General features: G+C 37.5%; 2 protein-coding genes across 4 annotated transcripts; one reads left to right on the top strand and one right to left on the bottom strand.

Annotated features, from left to right (window-relative positions):
• Nucleotides 1-3,343: 3,343 nt before the first annotated feature.
• On the top strand, nt 3,344-11,068 carry rbm22 (RNA binding motif protein 22). Its single transcript, XM_036588579.1, has 11 exons — nt 3,344-3,443; nt 4,553-4,606; nt 5,904-5,933; nt 6,080-6,212; nt 6,453-6,553; nt 6,802-6,974; nt 7,209-7,409; nt 7,509-7,673; nt 8,398-8,486; nt 8,864-8,995; nt 10,497-11,068. The coding sequence occupies exons 1-11, from the start codon at nt 3,390-3,392 to the stop codon at nt 10,643-10,645; spliced, it is 1,281 nt and encodes a 426-aa protein (XP_036444472.1). The 5' UTR covers nt 3,344-3,389; the 3' UTR covers nt 10,646-11,068.
• LOC118820295 (myozenin-2) lies at nt 10,866-22,231 on the bottom strand. 3 transcript variants are annotated; one of them, XM_036588581.1, is made up of 6 exons: nt 22,114-22,231; nt 20,421-20,528; nt 15,734-15,888; nt 14,434-14,521; nt 13,905-14,085; nt 10,866-11,697 (listed from the first exon to the last, which is right to left on the bottom strand). In XM_036588581.1, exons 2-6 carry the CDS (start codon nt 20,494-20,496, stop codon nt 11,520-11,522), a joined length of 678 nt encoding a protein of 225 aa, XP_036444474.1. In that variant the 5' UTR covers nt 20,497-20,528; nt 22,114-22,231; the 3' UTR covers nt 10,866-11,519. The 3 variants fall into 3 exon arrangements, with proteins under 3 accessions (XP_036444474.1, XP_036444473.1, XP_036444475.1); XM_036588580.1 differs by having other exon boundaries at nt 20,421-20,502; XM_036588582.1 differs by lacking the exon at nt 10,866-11,697 and having other exon boundaries at nt 13,901-14,085; nt 20,421-20,502.
• Nucleotides 22,232-23,199: the final 968 nt, after the last annotated feature.

Raw genomic sequence — 23,199 nt, 5'->3', positions numbered from 1 at the left:
GAGAAGCCTTTTCTGAGAGGCCTCTCTAGCGTTTGAAAACCCAAACACTATTTTAAGGCAATTCATTTTTTTTCTTGCTTTTTTTCCTGCTTTTTTTATTTTTCTTGTTAAATTCTATATTCACTAATGCAAATTTAGTAACAAGCTTGTCACTAAATTTGCAGTTGTGAATATTAAATATAGAACAAAAAAATTAAATTGCCATAAAACAGTGCTTGAAAAATCAGTAAATTAATTAATTAAGGTAGAATTGATTCTTGCAATTATGATGGAATCCAAACAATACATTTTTTTAAAACGTAAAGATAAATCGGTTGAAATATTGTTGTTACATGTCTTGAGAATCTTGCCAGAACTTGATTGTATATGTGCCAAAATGGAACAGGGTTATGAATTAACAATAGTGTTTCTGTTACAATCCTACTTTTCTCAACCCAACAACACCCAACATTTTGCGCGTTGTGGATGACACTCATCTTTATTGATACACTATGGGGTAATGGGAGGAAAATGCCCCAACTTTAAGAACAGTGTTAATTTATTTTAAGGCTAAACCATACTTGCATGACTTTAGCATGTACACAATAATGATGCAAAAACCTTCACACAGTTTTTTTGTGTTATAAAATAAACTGACCTCTGTTCCTGCTTATTTCCCCAAATAAGCAGGAACAGCAGTCAAGTTTATTTTAAAACACAAAAACCTTGATAAATAAATCTGATATTACCTCTACCAGGGGTAAGAAGCCCCCAATGAATCTAGCATCAATTTGTTATCAGTGTTTCACAGAACATACATTTCTAGTCTGTGTTAATGATGACTTCAGTTTAGTAAGCTATGACAAAAACACATGATAGCAAAATGGAAACACTTGGAATGTCAGTTTTGTACATCAATTTGTCATTGTTATTATATTATTACATAGTGATATGAAAATTCATTACAATTATTATGATTATTGTTGTTATTGTTAATATTATTATATTAACAATAATAGCAATAACAAAATATCATTCAGCATTTAACTGGTAAATGCATAATCATTTATTTTTAACAATGTATATTGCACACCTTAATCTAAACGCACCTATATAATATAATTAGACCATTAATTAGACCATAACTGTTCAGTAAATGTGTTTAGATTAAGTTTGGCTCTATCATTTGATCTGACCATGAAGGAGCATCTGACCATGAAGGAGCTTCTTCCCCAAGTTACTCTATATGTCCTAGAGTTTGTAGACACCTGCTCATCCAACATTTCTTCTGAAATCAAGGGTGTCAATTGGGAGACCCCCCCCCCTTTTACTGCATTCAGCCACAAGAGCATTGGTGAGGTCATGTACTGATGTTCAATAATCTGTTCTGAATCACAACAAGCATAAAGTAGCTGAATTCGCTAATTCAAACACTTAGACAACTCTTTCTCCCTTTAGTCTGATTCATATTTAAACTGGACAGATGTATATTAACCCAAAGTATGTCAATTCAACTGTGCTGTCTCAAAGAGCCCATCTTTTCTCACTATAGAGCTTACTGACCTCTTCACCCTTACACAGCTTTACAGCTGCAGAAATCTGATCACTGACCTAACCTCTAAAACAAACCACATTGGACGTATCCTGTTACTCAAAGGTTTTTGTGCTTGAAAAGATATTGGATGACTGCTGCAGTGTATTATCAAAAGAGAACGCAAGAACCAATACTTTTACACCTTTATTTTTGTGTCAAGACATTTTAACATATTAACATTTTGGAATATTTAATAATTGGAGGCCTTTTGTAATTAGACCACAAAACTGCACCAAGGAACAAAAATATCTGTAATACAGGAAACTATACAAATTCTTTAGTGCTGTATAGTATTTCTGTAATAATCCTTAATATTACGTTATAAAAATTTCTGGAGTATTACTAGTTTTGATGTGCAGTGATGTGCGTTGCTGACAAAGTAGTGCAAAGTAGTCATGCTTTAAACTCATTTGTTGTTTGTGGTTGCTCATCGAGCTAATGCTCTTCTGAAAGACCATCAGTGCACTTAAACCATGGGGCCATGTTCAGGTTCAGTTCTAACTTAAAGAATGTGTGTTTTATAACCTTTTATGTCTTTAATGGTTGTCCAGTTGTGAGTATTAATTTCACCTTGATCATCATTTTTAAGACTGATTATTATTTCATTTTAACAATGTGCAACACATGTTGCAGAATGGTTTCCTTAAAAATGGAAAATGCCATGGGAAAAATTCATTTTGTCTAAAAGGAAGCAAAACGTTTTTGTTGCTTTAAGTGGATGACTCTTCAGCTCCTCCTCCCCCAATACATCTGCCCACTGATCATAACATAAAGTACACTCTAAGTCAGGCTTACGTCTCCATTAGTGATGATTCCTAATCGCTGAAATTCAGCCTGGCTCTTCCTGAGGCAATGCAGATAAATGGATGTGAAATGAATGAGAACATTTAATCTCTTGTGCAGCAATAGATTTTACACAGTCCACCCTGAATTCTGTCATATATCGTTAAACTGCTGTGTGCTTTGAATTTAATGCAATGGCGTAAGATGAGATCACCACTACACTCAATACGGTTTAATTTAACTTTTTAGGGGTGGGCGGATCGATAGCAAAGTGTCGATATTTCCTTCTTTTTGAGTATTGATCCTCACATAAAGCTCAATACTGTTTTCTTTAACCCTTTACTGCAAGTACTTTCTTTTATTATTATTATTTTTCTGTCTAAATACAATATAAATTTTTCCTTTGGCAACTGAAGGCTTTATGTGTAAAATGCTATCCATTTTTTTAATCGCATGCCTTCCTTTTGCAGTATGTACATATTTTTTCACACTTTCATCACATGGTGAGGCCTGGCTTATGAAGCCTCATCAATTTTGTGTATAATTCAACATTTACACACGACAACTTCAAGAAACAACTGAAACAAAAATGAACAATGTGACAATGTAATAATCTACAGTGCACACAGTGGGAGTCAACCAATACACCACCATGAGATTTTTTATGTTCAATTATGTCAATTTTTGCCAAGCAATATAATTATTTAAATACTTTTCTGGATTCTTACTACATTTCCGCCTGTTTGACTGTTAGCCACATTGTTATTTTCTTGCCAGATTGCAGTTCCTCCGTCGCACATTGTTGCCATACGGCAACAAAATGCAAAGTACGCCCCAATTTCTATTTTGTATTTTTAGATAATTCTATTAGTAATGGCAGTGTCAGTAAGAAAAACAACACTGCTAAACAGATTTTGGGCTTAGTTTTAGTACTCCCATACAGTAGGCGGCGAAATTTTAAGCCCTCATACCAGCTACGACTGAAGAACAAGAGCATTTCTGTTTCCACTCGCTCTACGTTAACTATCTGAAAATGGCGACATCCTTAGGGGCCAACACGTACAACAGACAGAACTGGGAGGACTCGGTGAGTATAAAACGTTTAGTTTCACGTAGCTATAATATTCCGGTTGTTGTAGGTTAACAGTTTCAGAAATATACACTAGTGGACGGAACATTTCTCCGTAGCTCTGTCTGTCTCGGTTAGCTAGTCTGCTGCGGGTATTCGTTAGCCACTGCGCTAACGGTGCTAACGTATTAGCTTCTCTAGCTACGGAGCTGGAAAAGAAAACAACTTATAATACCATAATATAATATAATATAATATAATGGTATATAATATAATACCAATCAGTGCATTGAAATCTGTTTATAAAGCGTACTGTATGGGGTTAGTTTATTTAGCAGAGTGGGCATTGAGCCAGTCGGCGAGTAAATGAGCTATAAAGTTACCAAGGAAACGCACAATGACACTTTTCATAACAGTGAGACACAATATTTCTATTTTATTTCCAGCTACTTTAAGATGCAACTACCCCGTTACTGACACAAGAGTTTAGTTGCGCACACACAGCTTGTATTATCTCCATGGAAAACATTGCCAATAGAACGAGATGCTCTGGAGCAGCTGCACATGAGCCTGCGTTCTCTGGAGTGATGGAGCTCCATCCAATACGTTTGGGATTTGGAGAGGGGTTTGTGACCCCTCTTGTGGCTGAATGCAATCAAATTCCCTTGAAACATCACAGGAATGTTCCAACATCTAGTGTAAAGTCTTCCCAGAAAAGTTGAGCAAAGACTGCAGTAAAGACAGACAAACTGACTATTAATAGCTTTGATTTTGGTGTCTACAAACTCCCAGACATATAGTGTATTAGCAGTCAGTGACTGAAATCGGCTACTTGAGGAATAATGTAAAATTGGAGGCATCTAACTTCTGCAGATCTGTCTCTGCAGATTGCACACGAAAACAAAAATGTTTCTCAGTGCCACACTGAGCTGTTTCATTACTGATAATGTCTAAAAAACTGGTCTCCAGTCACCCTGTGTGTTATATTAGCTTGACAATCATAAATTCATATATTGTTTATACAAATAGTTTAGGTTACTTAGTATTACTTTTATTCTTACTTTTATTTTTATTAATTTATTTTAAATATCATGACTGTTAACTCTCGTTTTTCTTTGCTGAAACAGGACTTCCCTATTCTCTGTCAAACATGTTTGGGTGAGAATCCTTACATTCGAATGGTAAGTCTGGAGTGTTTAAGGCCATGTTTACACATTGTCATGTGATGTGTCTTGAATATCAAGGTTTAAATCTGATATGCAATTTAGCCAGGTGTTAGACAAGTATAAATGCATCTGTCTCTCCAAGCCACATTCGACAACCAAAACCTCTCTTAATTACTGTGATGGCACCTTCCTCTGTTGTTCTGCATGTGGATGAAATATGCCCTCTGGACTGCCACCAATAAACAGAGGCATCGCTGCTCCTTCAGTTCTGCTCGTGATGTGCATTTCTTTTTCAAAGGCTCTAACTAGTTAAAATAAAGCACCAATCAATCAAACAAGAAGGTCATAGAAAGCATGAGGAACAGCACAGGTGATTTTGTTATTGTATATAAGCTGATTTACATATTAGTCACCAATCAGATCTCAGATGCCTTTGATTACCAAATAAGGGATGCACCAATCTTGAATTTTCTTTAAGGCCAGTTCTGATTTCTTTACAGCCAAATTGACTAATGGCCGATTTTCAATAATAATAATTTTAGTAATAACTTGTTTCTAATAAGATGCTATATCGTAAGAGGCAATTTGCTGTTTACCACGATGAGCATAATTGTGCTACAGCTTTTGGTAAATGTGTAGCTGCAACATTCAAATTCAGTGTGAATGCACTTACCTGACTCACATTACTTAAGTCATGAAACTGCAAAACAGTTATTCCAAAATAACAATACATTGGCGGATCTTTCAGTTGTGATCTTGATATTTTACTCATCTGTAATGTAAATGCATATGGTTAAAAGCTTATCAGATCTTATCAGTCCAGACAAATTAAATGATCAGGTGTGAACTGGGTCCAAGTTTAAATATTGACCTAATAAATTTGCATTGGTCATTACTTCCTGCACAGTATACATTATGCCAGTAGGGTTGTCATTAAATCTCCCTTGAGGATGCTCTGAATATTGATTATATTTTGAGTCGCTGTAGCATACATCATAGAGGATCAATAGGAGGAACTATGGGATCTTGGGATTATTAGGGCTGAACAAACTGCAGAATGGTAATTTTATATCCAGAAGTTTTTATTGATTTTAGACATTTTATTTATTTATTTTTTAATTTAATCTCAGGTTAGATGCCATTTAGCTTACAAGCATTCTGCATGGGCAGAAGATAGTATAATAATACTACTACGTCTACTAATAATAATAATAATGATAGTAATGCATTTTATTTTATTTAGGTGGTAATCACCTCATGATGAAATAGCATCACCTCACTGTGTGTGTCTTTGTTTTATTGTTCTAAATAGACCAAAGAGAAGTATGGCAAAGAGTGCAAGGTAAGGTTATAAATTGCATATCACTTATGTAATTGAATTGTTTTCCATTCTTAGCTCTTCTAAGCTAAGCTGTAGTTACTGTTTATCAGAACATTCCCAAGCTCGCGCACAGCTTTTTTTTAGTATTTTCACCTGTTCTGTTTCAGATCTGTGCACGTCCCTTCACTGTGTTCCGCTGGTGCCCAGGGGTCAGGATGCGCTTTAAGAAGACCGAGGTGTGTCAGACATGCAGTAAGATGAAGAATGTGTGTCAGACCTGCCTGCTGGATCTGGAGTATGGTAATAAACAGGCTTCTTTTATAACAGACCAGTTTAGCTGATCTACAGTTGACATTTGCTTGTGGTATACACTTATTTACAATCACTGTCATGCTAGTGTACATTCCGTAATATCTAAAAGACATTTTGGAAATCAAAACTCCTACTGGAATAGAAACATTAACCCATTCAAGCTGCTCTCCTGTTTGCTTATTCCTTTAAAAAGGCACCTGCTTTTTCTGTTTTCTTTCTTTTCCATAGGTTTACCTATTCAGGTCAGAGACACAGGGATATCCGTCAAAGATGATGTGCCAAAATCAGACGTGAACAAAGAGTACTACACCCAGAACATGGAGAGAGAGGTGTTTATACTGTTGGTTATTGCTGTTGTTGCTGTTGTTGTTGTTGTTGTTGTTATTTTTATTGAGAAACATTAGTTAAACGCAATCTTCCTTCTGACCTTCTGCTTGATAATGAGAAAAAAAAAACTGTTCATACTGCATAATACGTTTGGGCAATCTTAGCACTTTTGAGCAGAGACATCTCTGTATTTGACCATAGTCATTTTACTATACAACATTGCATCACATCATTTCTGTCTTCTTCCCAGATTGCTAATTCTGATGGCACTCGGCCTGTGGGTGCTCTGGGGAAGGCCCCTGGGGCCAGTGACATGCTGCTGAAGTTAGCGCGCACCACACCTTATTACAAGAGGAACAGACCTCACATCTGCTCTTTCTGGGTGAAGGGAGAGTGCCGTAGAGGAGAGGAGTGCCCCTACAGGTGAGCTAAAGCACTAGACCCATAGTTATGACTTGAGTAGTGGTCATCATTAGACCTGCTTTTAGTAATAACCCTGAGACAGTGTGTTTTCGGAGCTTTTGAACATTTGTATGAGTAGGATGAGTAGGTGTGGTTATTTTTTCATCAGTTGTGTTTGGCTTTGTATAGTGGTCTATTACATCTATGTGTTATGTATTACCACTGTATTGAGTGAGGTTGTTGGTGGTTCTGTAGGCACGAGAAGCCCACTGATCCAGATGACCCACTGGCTGACCAAAACATAAAGGACCGTTACTATGGCATTAATGACCCTGTGGCTGATAAGCTTTTGAAGCGAGCTTCCACCATGCCTAGACTGGACCCACCTGAGGACAAAACCATCACCACACTTTATATTGGAGGACTAGGAGATACCATTACAGATTCAGAGCTCAGGTGAGTGCACTTTAACATAAGAGGAACAGTGTAATGTAACTACTCTCTTAATTCAGTCATTAAATAGTGACTGAGAATACCCTGCTTGCCTGTTCACAGGAACCATTTCTACCAGTTTGGGGAGATCCGCACCATCACCGTAGTGCAGAGGCAGCAGTGCGCCTTCATCCAGTTTGCCACGCGTCAGGCTGCAGAAATGGCTGCAGAGAAATCCTTCAACAAGCTTATCATCCATGGCCGACGCCTCAATGTCAAATGGGGCAGGTAAGAAGTGAACGAGCACAGTGAGGAAAATTCTGAACAGTTTACTCCCACTGTATGAAGAACTGTTTCAACCATTCAGCTTCAGGTGGTCTTGATTTTTCTTTCTCCAATCAGGGGTTTCAGAAAAATTGTGGCAACCAGTCTTGGAAGGATGTCATCACCCTAAAATCGAACAGAATGCAGTGCAATTAACTGAATGCAATACCTAACAGTCAGTAAGATACAATACAGTGTTTGAAAGCTTGAAGTTTCTGAAATTTAAATAAACCACTTTAAGCTTTTAAATACTGTATTTTATCTTACTGACCTATTGCATTCAGTTCATTGTGGTTAGACTAAATCGAATTTTTAATGATGAATACTCTTTAGTGAAGTGGTCACCAGCCCTTTAAAGTGATTTATAATTGCATTTTTTGTGAACAATGACTTAAAAATTCTATTATTATGTAACATGAAAGTTCAGAAACTAACCTTTTTGGGGAAAGAAGTGTGCGTGCGTGCGTGTGTGCGTGCGTGTGTGCGTGCGTGTGTGTGTACGTGTGTGTGTGTGTGTGTATGTACACACTCTCTCTAATCTATATTTGCTAAATCTGTTGTGATGGACAGTAAATACATGGCATTTGTGTTGATAATATTGTTGACTATACCAGTGTAACTGATGGACTTGTTTTTCTGTGCTTAGATATCTTTAAGAATAAGTCTATGTTGCTGTTGTGTGGAACAGGTCCCAGGCAGCACGAGGGAGGGAGAGAGAGAAGGACGGCGTGACTGAGAGTGGAATGAGACTGGAGCCTGTGCCAGGCCTCCCAGGAGGTAAGGAGCTGTGGAGCCTGTTTCTGGGCACCCATTCAAACACAAACTCAGTGACTCTTAAAAGGATTATTATGTTCCCTATATGTACATAAGGCAAGGAATGATAAAGGGGATTTTGTTGCTACTGTGAAAACCTAGGACAATGCCAGTAAATTCTTTTTTTCTTTTATTATTATAAACGTACGGTGTCAGTCAGTGTAGACACTGGTTTAGATGATACTAGTTTTCTAAAATAACCAGTCTTTTCAGGAAGCTAGGATGGAGGTATATAGGCCACACCAAATTTATCATGTAATACCTTGATGTTAATCCTTCAAAAAGTCTCCTTGTACTGTGCTATATGCCTCAGGTATGTAACTCAGTGATCTTTTCAACAGCACTGCCTCCGCCCCCCGTGTCTGATGACGATACGCCTGCCAACTATTTCAACTTGGGCCCTAACAGTGCTCCTGCAGTCATTAATTTAGGAATCCCTCCTCCACCTGGCGTAGCCATGCCTCCACCTCCAGGTATGTGTTTCTCTGGCTTTAGAATAAGGACCAACCAATACATTGTTTGTGCCACAGATTTAAGGGCATTGTTGAAATTCCCACTGATAAAGGAGAAATAATGTCTCTTTTCTTATGTAAGAAAACCACAATCAGAAATGTGATATTCTTTTGAACTACCAAACATACTGTTCAGAATTGTGAGAGTTCATGTTATTTCTATGTCCCCCTCTCATTTAGGGCTGGGCAAAATGACAATATTTATAATTATTGTAATAAATGACATCACAATATGCTTGTCTGAGCACATCATCAGGGGAATTCCACTGATTTTTCAAATTTCCTGCATAATATAGTCATTGACATATAAAGTGTTTTTATGTGAAATGTGTCGAAACTTACCGACTTATTTTCAGTGGTGGTGATGGGAATCATGGGTTGCAATTTCTACAATGCAAATACAGCCATTTGATGTACTATCCATAACAACCAGTCGATCTGAGCATGTCTTCTTAAACGTTTATGTGATGTTGATATGGTAAAATAGTGGTAAATCAGGAAAAAAAGTTTCATTTGGGTAGTATTTTGGGTACTATCATAAAACAGTCTCCAGTGTTAAGCAGCATATTCATTTATAATCATTTAATGTAATAACTTTCTTTGAGGGCACTTTTAGAGGTTTTAAACTCTTCACATGGCTAGTTCCTAGGTTTCTCTAGGATGGCACATTTCACATGTAACCACTGTGAATGACTTTGCTTTCATTTGAACAATTGAATGACACAGAAATTATGAAAAATCAGTGGAATTCACCTATAGTGAAACAAAACATGGATGTATCATTACAAAATGATCATAATTAGTCCTTATTTGATTGGAAATGATGAATAAAAATCATTGTGCTCTTTTTTTTGATTGTGTTGAAATGTTGCATTACTTGTTTTTTTGTCTAATTAAACCTCATGCATATGGAAAATGCAGAAAATGCATATAGTGTACCCTTAAAACTGAAGTGTTGTGATGTATATTTATGTCATATTGCTACCATGAGTTCATGATTTCAGTGGTTCCCAGTGTCAGTCCTGGGGACCCCACTTTGTGCTAATTTTTGTGTTCTCCCTCATCAACTACGCCTGATCCTAATTATTAACTAATTATTAAGCCCTAATCTGCTGGGGCTTGTTTTAGAATTGAGGAAACAAAAAAAAAACGAGAAGCGATAAGTGGTTCCATTATATTTATACTATTTTTTTAGACTTGTTCAGATGTTAAACAACAGAACAGTAAGTTGACAGATCAGTAAAGCAATAAAACGATCTACTCTGTTTAATTTGTGACTGTATAAGATAACGTTGACTGATAACCCTCTGAGTAGATTTCGGAATCTTCAGCTCCTTAAAATCGATATCAACATCTGCAACCAAATTTTCACATTGGTCAGGCTGAACATAAGAATATTCCAGTCCATTATATTATAAAATGTGAATTCCCTGTGTTGATTGACTTCCTTGCTGCGCTGCAGGTTTTGGTCCCCCTATGTACCACTCCATGGATGGCATTGTTCCTCCTATGCCTCCTCCCATGGGCATGAGACCTCCTGGCCAGGTGCACTACCCTTCCCAGGATCCTCAGCGCATGGGTGCCCATGCTGGTCGCCATGGAGGCTCCTAGACGATCTGGAAACTACCTCACTGATGTGTGCTCTGCCTTTCTGCCTCGGTCCTCATTTTTAAAGTCCTTTTATATCTTTAACCTTTTATGGACTTGTTGACACTGTTCTAGACTTCATGCAAATATGTAATGAAACATAACTAGCTTAAAATAATAATTAATTTAGAATTTTAAAAGTCTGGAAGCTTGTTTTCCCGTTTTTGTTGCTTTTTATATTTGGACCTTTTTAAAGTTTTCACTCATGTCTACCTTTGTTACCTTTTATTAGTCTGTTTAGAGAGCTTTGGTATGTAGAAAGGGTAATTCTGAATTTGTATGTTTTTTTTAATGACATGTGTATCATGCTTTTTATACAGTCTTGTTTAAAAAGCTAAGAGTTGGTTGCAATGACCAATAAATTCCACATGGGGCCACTGTTGACCACGCTAGCAGTCTATAGGCTTCTGTTCTCAGCACTCAGTGACCAATGTAAGTATGAATGAGGATCACCTTTCCATAACCTTTCCATTCCATGTTTTAGAATGCATTTGTCACCTTAGTGGAAATGGACAGTATTAAATATTCAAGTTTCTTTGGAAAGGTTATTCTGTAAGATTTGGTGGTCAATTAAATTTGGCTTCTCATATTATGCTGAAGTTCGAAATTTGCAATTCTATAAACATTGCTTGAAAAAAGTGAATCAGCTGTATTGAAACCACACATGTAAACTTTAATTAGCAGGCATTGCTTAGTGCCCATTGGCTCAGATTGCAATTGATGTGATTCCATTCCATACATATGCAAACGGATGAAGTCTGCAGAATCTCATGTCCACGTGATGGGTCAGCACCCAACGTGTGCAAACATTCTCAACAGCTCTTCTCTAGGGCAGTTTTTAGAGATCGGCTGTCTCGCATAGAGCTTTCCATCCTGCAGGTACGCGATTGAAGTTGGGTCGGTCACACACTCTCTCCCAGGTGAGCTTGGGCTCTGTGAAAGTCTGCATCATCTCAAAGCCAGGCAGAGGCAGCATCCTCATACTACCTGCTGTCCCTTCAAAAGGCATAGGAGCTCTGTCAAAACGAGGAATGCTGGTTAGTGTTTGTGTCTATTAAAGCACCAGGAAACCTACATCTGTGATTCTGATAGTGGTGTAGTCAGGTGAAATGATGTCTAAAGCAATGTCTAAAAGCCATTTCTTTATTCAGTTTCCCACTAAAATGATTTTTGTTTACATTTCATTTGCCCATTTACAGGACTTGCTTTGTATATTGGAAAGAATATGCTAGTAAGCATTCAGAGAAATTGAAACATTGCCTGGCTCATAAGGCATATAGTGTGTTACTTCTAAAATGTACCTGAATTTCATTCTAAATTTCTTCTTACGATATGTTCTTAATATTGCATTCAAATGGTTTATAAAAACAGTGTTCACGAACCACACGCTGTGATGACTGTAGCCCATTGACATTGCCACTGCACGTTGTCAGATTGAAAACTTCACATTTGAAGTCATATCTTATACATTTTCACATGCAGTTGTTTTAAGATCAAGTCTATGTGTGCAAATGTTTTGTAACATCCTGTTCTTGTAATTAGACTATATGTAGGCACAAAGAGTACAAACTAGGTCTTAGGAATAATATGTAAATGCCATGTTTCAAACCCATTGTAATAAGTTTTCAATTATGTTTTGTAATAGTGATTGTCAATTGACTGATAAAGCTGTACAGCATTGAGAAGGGAGTTACAGTAAAATTAATATCCAGAATTCATTACATTTCAACAGTTAATTTGACAAAAAAATGAAGATTTATAAATAAATACTGTGTATTATTTATCCTTTAATAACAACATAATTCTTAAAATATTAAAAGATGAACAACTAAAACTTTTTTAATTTGGAAAATTTAAACCCACATGGTATATGTTATTATTGCATATAAAATAAAAATTATGACAAGTGATTCCAAACTTTTGAACAGTAGCGTACTTCACTGTTTTCTCCATTTTTGATGTAAACTAGGTCCGAATCTTGGGTACAGATTGCATAAATTTTACCTTCGCCAATCACATTAAAGGCGCAGTGTGTAAGATTTAGGGGGATCTATTAGCAGAAATGTAATGTAGTATACAAGCCATATTTTCATTGGTGTATAATCACCTGTAACTACAAATAGTTTTTTCATGCTTAAAATGAGCCCATCATATCTACATAGGGAGCCTGTTCTCTTCCAACAAAGGCTGCTATGTTGTGCCGCCATGTTTTTACAGCAGCCTAGAACAGACAAATCAAACCCTGGCTCTAGAGAGTGCTTTTTGTGCTTTGCCGCTTTAACATAAACTTTAATTTGCCTCCATTGCACCAGTCGGAAGGCATAGAAAGAAGATCAAGAAAATCAGCGGTTGCTGGCAGTGCTGGCTAACCATTTTGTGTTGCGAGAAGTTTAAGAACCAAAATTTTGAAAAATAGAGGATTACACTTGTTATTTAGCACAGGCAAAAGTAAGGGAGGGTAAACCATCAGCTGTGCTGAAACGTAGCAAGCGTTGCCTACTCGTACAGTATTCTGAGGCAGGAAAGCACACAGTCACGTCCGAATCAACTGTTTGTATAACATGCTGCCTGCTGAGGCTGTTTCTTTCACTGCCTTACATATCCCACAATCCCCTGTGTCAGCGCCAATGTGCTGCCTTCAGTTTTGGCCACCGTAGGTTCTACTACATGCTTGGAAAGGGAGGGGTGAGGGAGGGGTATTCAGGTGGTTGTAATCTGCAACCTCACCGTTAGATGCCACTAAATCTTACACACCGCACCTTTAAATCATTTGTCCCTCTCACACTTAAAACGTGTTCCCACTGAATGGTCTGACTTTTTTGGTCTTTACATACTAGAATTACTAAAATATCTTTGATTTACCCCTTACCCAGGTTGCACATGTTCTGCCAGGACATGTTTGGTGTCTAAAGTCTCCTTCTTTAGTTTTGCACTGCAGCTATGAGGCTGATGTGGCTAACCTGTTATGGAAGCTTCATGCCTAATCCCCACACAAATACCTCAAAGCATTCGGAGTTCTTCAGTATTATCAAACAGACTTGTTTAGGTAGTGTCTGACACATTGTTATCTATAAAACAAACTTGTGGACTAAATGCAGGCTTCTAGACAGTTGTTATTACTGTTTTAGCTGTCTAGGGCCGGGAGTCGATCCCAAAAAGATTCAGTTTCTGAATCTCTTCAGCCTGTTATTACTCTCTAGTGACTTATAGGGTGGTGAACTACCTGTTGAAGCATTTGTAGCTGGCAGAGGTGAGTTTCTGGGGAGGCTCCGGCAGGTTGGCATTAATGCTTGCTAGCAGTGCCACACTGTCATTTGGTTCTTCCCAGGGAGAGCAGTAGGACTTGGGGACGATTGTAACATTGAACTTCTCATGAGGAACCTCTTTGAGGGGCCCAGAATAACCTGAGAGAGATGGATTAGCATAGTAGGTGGTTGTTGCTGAGTAAGCAGCTACACTATATTTATGTTTTAATTCCAAATGCTAATGTTACCAATACTGTCTGCTGGAACTCGGTTGATCACAAACAGCGTTAGGGTTAGAGTGAGTGTTAAGATTGGTGAAAAGTTGAATTCAGCAGATATTTAGTTGTATGTATGGATGTAGTATGTATGTTATAGACAAGAGAAGCATCTACAAAGCATTTGCAGTGAACCCTCAGAAAAGTGGTAACTGCTACGCTGCATGCTTCTCTTCTTGCTCATATAGTGTTTCTTGCTATTACATGACATGAACAGACTGACATTAGTCACCTGGTGCAAGAACATTTGGATTTCCTTTTTTGGGTGTCTCGGGTGGGTTGGTATCGGTCTGCTGGACCTCTGTCTCCTCATGTAAGAGCTGCAAAGAGGGAAGAGGTTAAAAAAAGGCCACAAGTACATTGTACAGTACGTTTTGTTCGTTACAACCTCTGCACATTCTGTATTGACAATCATAGACAGACCAAAAGTTTGGTCACTCTTATAGAAGGGGGTTTCCTTATTTATAGGGATGGGGCAGTACCACTTTTTCTTTTCTGATACCGATATTGAAACTGCGAGTATCGGCTGATACAGATCTGATTTTCTTTTCAGGATTGATTTGTAACAGAATTGGATCAGATTAATTTTTTTTGTCTCTCTGATAGCCGATCCAGCATTTTCTGCTGAGGTCATCTCCATACTACTATACCATCATCTCCATACTGCTATGCCTGCTATTGTTCTGTTTTACACATTTTAGAATAATAGTCAAGACAAAACAAATACAATTATGTTGTGACTGAAAAAGTGATGAATCAAAATCTTACATTTTTTAAATCATATATCTTCAACAGGACTGAAGATACACACATCGTCACTGTCCAAAAAAAGGCCTATATTTGTTAATTTTTTAACATAATTAAAAAAAAAAAAATCAGCTGCCCTTTACAATTCGATAAATGGACCAACAGAAATGCTCCACAATTGCTTGAAATAAAATCTCTTAGCATTTCAAATAATGTGCCTATAAGGCTACATATATGTTATATGTTTTAACTGCAACATTTGCAGCATGTTTTAAGGATATCATCAGGAACGTTCCGGTGAAATATGATTTAATTATTATATTAATATTAATATAATTAATAGAACATGTGTGTAATATTCTCAGAACGTTTTTAGAACAAACATTTCTAGCTGGGAAAGTTGCCATGTTGGAGACACATGTTTATCTTTGGACCACAACATTTTGCTGAGACCTTGTTGGCCACTAAACCTACTTGATAAGGGGTGTGTATGTATGTATCCATTCTTTAATGTCATTAAGATACATTCAATCAGGTCCATCCAGAGTTTTGACTGGCACTGTATATAATGGAACCAGCCAAATCTAGTCTCTATGGCCTGAAAAAGCAAATATATATAAGTTATTCAGCTCTAAGTGCTATAATTGTCAGCATTAGTTTGCAGAAAAGGCAGTGAGGAGCCATATAATTAAGCTGAATGCATGAGCTGTCCATGTTGTTTGAAAGTGTGCTGGTAATGTGTATGTAATAATGATATGGTGCGTAGTGCTGTGACGTTAACTCACAGGCTCGGATCTTCCCCCAACACTCTCCAGCGTGAACCTCTCCACTCTCTTTTGTCTCTCCTGGAACATTCTGGAGCCTCTGTTTGAGCGCAGTTTCAGCTCCTCCATCATCACATCCTGAGGAATGCTGATCTTCTTTCCCAGGTCAAAGCACTCTGATACACACAGATATACACCAACCGGCCACTTCGTTAAATACACCTCCTTGTTTTTACAGTCATTGTCCATTTTCAGCTTTACATACCATATAGGAGCACTTTGTAGTTCTGCAATTACAGACTGTAGTCCATCTGTTTCTCTGCATACTTTATTAGCCTCTATTTAGTCCGTTCTTCACAAAGCAGGTATTATTTGGGTGATAGATCATTTTCAGCACTGCAGTGACACTGTAGAGTGAAAAAGGGCTAACAAAGTATGCAGAGAAACAGATGGACTACAGTCTGTAATTGTAGAACTATAAAGTGCTCCTATATGGAAAGTGGAGCTGATAAAATGGACAAAGAGTATAGAAACAAGGAAGTGAACTTAATGAAGTGTCTGGTTGGTGTAGATAATAATCTACACAGAACTTTATCAGGTACTGTGTAGGTGCATTTTGTATGTATATAGCTGTAGACTGCTGCTCTTCCTTTTTCATAGCCAGTTTATCTTAGTCATCCTCTAGTCCAGGGTCCACCAGATGAACTGCATGTTCTAGATTAACATCCCCTTGCACACCATAATTGACTAGATTTGCGAAATAATGATCGACACAGCACTTAACCGATCACTGCCTACTAATGAAATGGAAATGTGATGACGTTTCCATTTCATTCCTGAAGATGAAACTGTGTGGAAGACCATTTACAGGTTGATGTCAGACCTGTAAAAAGCCTCTAAGATAAATTAAGGTTAGTCTGGGCTGCTGTATTCCCTAAAATCCATTTTAATATAGCATCTGATGAAAAATAAGATCATTTAGCTAGCATCTCTTAGTTTAGCTGCAGATTAAACAGGACTGTGCAGTGTTCATATTTTTGTGATTAAAACATTTTGTTTGAAGATAAATATGAATGCATTCATATGCATGCAATCATTTGCTTTCATTGAAGTGTGCTAAATGAGTAAAAAGCAACAAATCCACAGCATCTGCCATTGCACCAATTAACTTTAGTCTAAACATTTAATCTGTCTTCTTTGTTTGTTTATTCAGAATACACCCCTCCACACTCCAACAGTAATCCATAAACAAACAAAGAAGCAAATGGGAATTTGTTTTTTTTTTTGTTTGTTTTATGAGCAAAGAAAATTAGACTGTGATATATTGTGTTCACAACAGAACAGTTTATGTTTTTTTGTAAGATGTGAAGATTTTTGTGTATTTGAAGCATGATTTTTTTTTTTCTCATTCTCTTTCAAACCAAATCAAGGCATGAAAAAGTAAACCGCAACTATTGCACACCATCTAAAACATCCCATTTGAATGGCAACAACAAAATCCCATGAGTTGATAATAAGATGAAACTTGATTGGCCTGAAAACAGATAACATTTCATCATTTATTCCATTTATTTAATTGTTTGTACAAGTTCAAGAGCTGTTTATTAAGCTAATGTTCACATCTGCAGTGGACTCTCCTAGGTATTTTAGCCCCCTCAAGCATTGTGGTATTGTGGTTCCTCTGAGGGCCTGGCACTCAGAGGCAGCTAGGCACTGGTCCAGATAGCCTGGTCAGTAATTCATGTCTGGTTCTTGTTACACTTGTACCAGTGCCACACATACTACCATGCCAATAACTTCTCAGTGCCACTACTGTGATGAGAAAGGTCCACCATCCAAATAATAACTGATCAACAGTGGTCCTGTGGTGGTCCCTTTCCATTGATGAGTTGGTATGGGACCTGTCAAACTGTGCAGCATCAGACAGGCTACAGTCAGTAACTATAAACCTTTAAAGTGCATATATTTCGTAGGTGTTTGAAAAAATGGCCAAGATAGATTTTCTAATAAAAAAAAAATTAAATAACTCAATGTATTTGTGGCCTGTGCCTCACAGTATAGGGTACAATTTAAATTATGGTAAAAAAAAATATTTAAATGATGCACAAAATGATTATATGCAAAGCCATAAATGTATGTGCTAACGTTTGTCTTTACAACAGATTTAGTACTTGAGATGTTTGTTATAAACAGAACTTGTAGTGAAATCATTCATGAAGAACAGTATTCTCACTACATACAGCAACATGAATGTGAAAGCTCATTAGAGAATCCATCCATTTTCTAGAAAAGCTGTCAAAAAAGCCCTTATTCCCTTTCTGCTTCACAGTTCATGCCCAGTGCACAAGTCTGTTTTTAACAAGTGGTTTACAAATGACAGTCCCATCATAAATATGAGCTTTGGGAAGCTTAATGATGCCCAGACTCGGTTGTAATGCGGTCAGGGAGGCTTCCATCCGTGTTTGTGGTAATTTATTAGGCGAGTGTGCTGTTTTCAGCAGCTATACTGCATGTCAGACTTTATTGTTGCTCCTTCCTGAGACATATTTTCAAAGAATCCATCCTAATTTTGCCTTTGAAACACTAGCAAATTGGGCAGCCTTTGTCCTCTTTCACAGTCCATTGGGCACCTCAGATTGCATAAGAAATTCAAAACTTGATGTTGTTTCAAAGAATGCTATTTAGAGCAGAACCAGGTTGGCGTTAGAATGTATAGCGATGTATATAAAAACTCTTTCATCTTCTGGTATTTTGTAGATAGTTATTAGTTATTAAAATGGAGCGATGTATCAATCTGAAGATCTCAATGAAACTGCAGCAATTTTTACTATCAGTTATAATAATGAAGGATGCATTGATACCGATACTGGCATTGGGTATTAGCCCAATACTATGCTCATTATTTCATAGTCATAAAAAATGCACCACTACCAACAGCCACAATCTAACCCATCCGTGCAGTGAAACACCACATACATACTAGTGAACACACACACTAGGGGGCGGTGAACACACTTGCCCGGAGCGGTGGGCCGTCCTATCCACAGCGCCTGGGGAGCAGTTGGGGGTTAGGTGCCATGCTCAAGGGCAACTCAGTCATGTACTGTCAGCTCTGGGGATCAAACCAGCGACCTTTCGGTCACGAGGTTCGTTCCCTAACCTGTTGGTCACTTTAAACACCCTGCCTTAGTAAATTTCGTGTCAGGCATGCACGGTGTAGTTTTAGCTCATTTTTAAACACACACACACAATCACAACCACTTAGAGGCTAACAAAACATTCAACTACAGCCAAACCAGCCATAGAGGCTCCAACAAGATGTAAAACTCGACAAGTGAGCTCTTCAGATTCCTGCTGTCATTGTGCTGCAGAGACCGTTGTTGAAAGAGACAGATAAGGAGTGGAGATCAAAACTATGAAATGTACTTTACTTACATTTGTATACAAGTGCTTTTTTGACATGGAACAAAACCCACTCTTCTCCACTGCATTGCTACTCAATCCAAGGCAAACAATGTAGTAGAGATAGCCAATGCACTTCATTTAAATCAACTAGTTTTACTGATTCTAATAACGATATAAGACCTAGTAGAACACCAAAACTGTCCATATTAAAAGAAACAGCACATTCATTTTTGAAAGAAAAATCAAGCTCCACTCTCACTTCAGAAAAATCCACAGGTGTTCTGTCCTTCCTTTCACTGTGAGAGGAAAACTCAATTCTATGGGTCTGAAAAGATTGTAGCATAAGCTGTCAAAGAGTGGACACACTAAATACTAAAAATATTTGAAATTATATTTAGTTGTTCAGGCTTCTGTATAACTTTCCTGTTATCATTTTCTGATACTGAAAAATTGATGAAACTGGCATTTAATGGCTGTTTTGACTGGAAATTAAAGAAATGAAGGGTGGTTTTTCACTTTCACAAAGTGCTGTAGATCCTCTAGCCACATTTGTGTATTCAGTCTGAATAATTCTCAATCATATTGAAATAATCCAGTTGAATAGTAGTAAAACTTGAGATTTCACAATGTAATGAATCATTTCCTACAGAATCATAACTGAACAGAATCTAACTGAATCAAGTAATTGTGAGGCCAGAGATGAATGCCCCTGTTGTTACAGGCATTATCACAATGTGTAAGCTATCTTAGCAAGCTCATCAGTAAAGATGACATATTTATATCAGTATGCTAATATTACAGTAGTGTATGTCAGCCCGAGAGGTGAAAACAGACACTTCTCTATTTTATATTCTCAGTTTCATCAAGGTTGAACATCAAAGGCATGTTTGAAACCATAGCCTGTCTCGTCTTGGCTGTCTGAGCTTGGGCACTGCAAGTCTAATAGAGCAATTGAATCATTAAATTTGACACTGGTGTCTGGACATATTCAGTGCCTGCTGGTTGCGCAATCAGCTCATGTTTGAGAGGCTTCCGGTTCTTGCCCAATCATGGAGGTGTGAGTCATCTTCCCCAGATGAAGGCTATTAGATCCCTGCCGTGATATTTCATTACACGCCCTCATACTGCTTCAGCTACCAACTCCTACCACATCCGGTGAGGCATGGTGGACACTAGCAATATGTAGAGTTTTAATGAAATTTTTTTGCAATTTAATTGTTAGTTCAGTTTTTCATTTAGAAAAATTGAGAAAGATTGTTTTGTCTGCTCTGCAGATGTTTGGGCTGCATCTGCTGTGACTTACCTCCTCGTGCCTCTAAGCTCAGCTCCAGAGCCTGCTGCTGTTTCTCTTTATCCAGGTCAGTGTACAGCACACGCATGATGACCTGAGCAATGTTCACCAGTGAAACAGCTTAAGACACAGAGCAGCACATAATGTAACATTTCTTTACATTCAGAATACTTACTGACTCAGTAATACATTGTTAGGATCTCTTTTTCTTCTTACCCACATAATCATTGCTGAGATACAAGAAAGCTTTGTCTGTCCAAAAAGTATCTATCATTAACTTAAGGTACATGAACTTGGGTAGGTTGAGTTTTCAAAAATGAAAACTAAAAAGGGTGACATATTTTTAGAACTCAGGTCAAGATTTCCTAAATTACCTCTAAAAGGTTTGGAATCACTTGTCATATTAATATTTGTTGTTATTTTATACATTAATAACTAACACAGTGTAGATGTACAACAAACTACACTATAAAGTATTTTAAAAATATTAAATATTTCAATAGGTCAACAAGGAGTTATTAATTGATAACTAGTGCACTGTAGTGACATATCAGTGGTTATGTATGTACAGTTGTATGCAAAAGTTTGGGCACATCTGGCCAAATTACCTATTGTGTTTTTGAAGTAAAAAGAAATAAACACAGCCTTCCGCAGCAAACTACTTTACATAATAAAACATTTTTATGCTGGCCAGAAAGGCAAAGCAAAACCCCCATAGGATAACAAGGACCTGCAGGAAGGTTTAGCTGACACAGGAGCGGTGGTGCACTGTTCTACTGTGCAGTGTTGCTTGCAGAAACGTGATCTGCATTGAAAAGTCTGAAGTATGTAAAACAACATCTAGATAAATCAGATACATTTTGGAAACAAGTGCTATGGACTGACGAAGTAAAAATGAAAGTCTTTGGCCACCATCACCAAAGGTATGATTGTAATAAAAAAAGAAACAGCATTTGATGAAAAGAACACCTTGCCAACTGTTAAGCAAGGGGGTGGATGTTATGCGTTGGGGTTGGGTGGTAGCGCAAGAAACATTGCATGGAAGGACGGAGGAATGGATTACACTAAATATCAGCGATTTCTGGAAGCAAATGTGATACAGGAAACTGAAATGAAAAGAGGATGGTTTCTACAACAGGACAATGATCCAAAACATTCTTCAAAGTCATCCACAACCTACTTCAGGAAGTATAAGCTGAAGCTTTTTTAACAGCCCTCACAGTCTCTTGAACATCATTAAAAATCTATGGGTAGATCTTAAACGTGCTGTGCATGCAAGATGACCCAAGAATATTGCAGAACTGGAAGCGCTCTGGAAGAGTGTGTGAAAATTCCTTTATGTATTAACATTCACAGAAAAATATGTATTTATATATTGAAAATAATTTGCTGCAGAGGCTAAATGTTTGCACACAACTGTTCTTCTTCATCATAACTTCATTATTATGTTAAACATCTTTCTTAATTATTATAATAATTATAATACCTAATCAGAAGCACTTCATATGTGTATCTACAATAAATCCATTTTATATTATTCAAAACAGTGATTCAGAACTTTTGAATGGTGATTCTAAACTTTTTTTTGGTAAGGCTGAATGATGTTTACATGCTGTGATCTTTCAAATAAAGTAGCAACTAATAATATTCTCTAAGGTATCATGCTCATATGCTAAACCTACTAAGCCTTCGCTGCCAGACTTACCTGTTTATGAAAGGAGTGTCTCTTCTCCTATATTGATGTGGGACTGAATCGATGTGATCTGCCCTAAAGCACAAACTCTTATGTTTGCCTGGGACAGCGACAGACCCTCAGTCATGTACTGGTTAGATCACAGGCTTATTATAGAGCTGAATGTGCTGTAATGTTAATGGACTAGGATTAGCACAAGGGGTCCTCCATATCCCCTCTAATAAAAACATGATCCATACCAACAGTCACAGAAGGTGCAGTAAACTTGAGAGGCAGCTAGCTGTACACTCTGAGTCATGGCTAAGTCTGTCCTCATGGTTCACAATCACATCTTGAGATTCTCTCTGGAAATAAAATGCTACATGTTCTAGCCTAGAAGTCTAAACCTGTTATCCCTGCAATCCCTCACTCATTTTATCTAACTTCCAGATCTCTCAAGTGTACTCTGTCATTCTTGTGAAGAGATTTGATGGGAACTTTGTGCCTCAGGGCTAAAGTGGAGAAAAAGTGGTTGCATACACTTTAAAACATAAGAATTGCACAATTTTTTTTTGCTAAAATTACTAATAAAAATCTAAGTTACCAAGGCAAATCTAGATAAGATCACTTAATGTGGATGAGTCCTACACCCTGAAGAGTCGTTTTGCCCAAAATACTTCCCAGCGTTCTTAGTGGTTTGGTTGGGTTTTGTTAATTAATTTTTATTTTTCTAATTCATAAATGTAATTTTCTTGGCAAAATATCATTTTTTTGTTTCAGCATACTCTCATGTTAAATGCTGTAGTATGACTGATGTAGGACTGAGGAACAGGGAGGAGATTGGTTGGCGGTGGGGATTGCGAACACTTTGTCACAGGAAGGGAAGGTGAGGATGAATTTATCAGGTGTTAGATAGGAAGAAGGAGGGGTTTCAGGCATGTTCCTCCCCCCAAACTTCAGTTGTAACATAACTACATTTATCCTCGCCATGATTTTTTGTGTGCAGTTTTACCAGTTCAGCCTGGAGCCATGCCTCCTAACATAATGGCAAATATGCTATTTGATTTCTCAGAAATGCTTGATTCTAGTCTTATATAAACCATTTATTCTTACTATACA

This window comes from Colossoma macropomum, unplaced genomic scaffold, assembly GCF_904425465.1.
Source record: "Colossoma macropomum unplaced genomic scaffold, Colossoma_macropomum, whole genome shotgun sequence".
NCBI classification, from domain to species: domain Eukaryota; kingdom Metazoa; phylum Chordata; class Actinopteri; order Characiformes; family Serrasalmidae; genus Colossoma; species Colossoma macropomum.
This window is presented reverse-complemented; position numbering and strand designations above follow the sequence as displayed.

Coding starts and splice junctions, on each gene's coding strand:
- rbm22 (XM_036588579.1), top strand. CDS start 3,390: ATGGCGACATCCTTAGGGGCCAACACGTACAACAGACAGAACTGGGAG. Junction 6,554..6,801: donor CCCAGAACATGGAGAGAGAG/GTGTTTATACTG, acceptor TCTTCTTCCCAG/ATTGCTAATTCTGATGGCAC. Junction 8,996..10,496: donor AGCCATGCCTCCACCTCCAG/GTATGTGTTTCT, acceptor GCTGCGCTGCAG/GTTTTGGTCCCCCTATGTAC.
- LOC118820295 (XM_036588581.1), bottom strand. CDS start 20,496: ATGCGTGTGCTGTACACTGACCTGGATAAAGAGAAACAGCAGCAGGCT. Junction 14,086..14,433: donor TCCAAATGTTCTTGCACCAG/GTGACTAATGTC, acceptor CATCTCTCTCAG/GTTATTCTGGGCCCCTCAAA. Junction 11,698..13,904: donor AGCTACAAATGCTTCAACAG/GTAGTTCACCAC, acceptor TCGTTTTGACAG/AGCTCCTATGCCTTTTGAAG.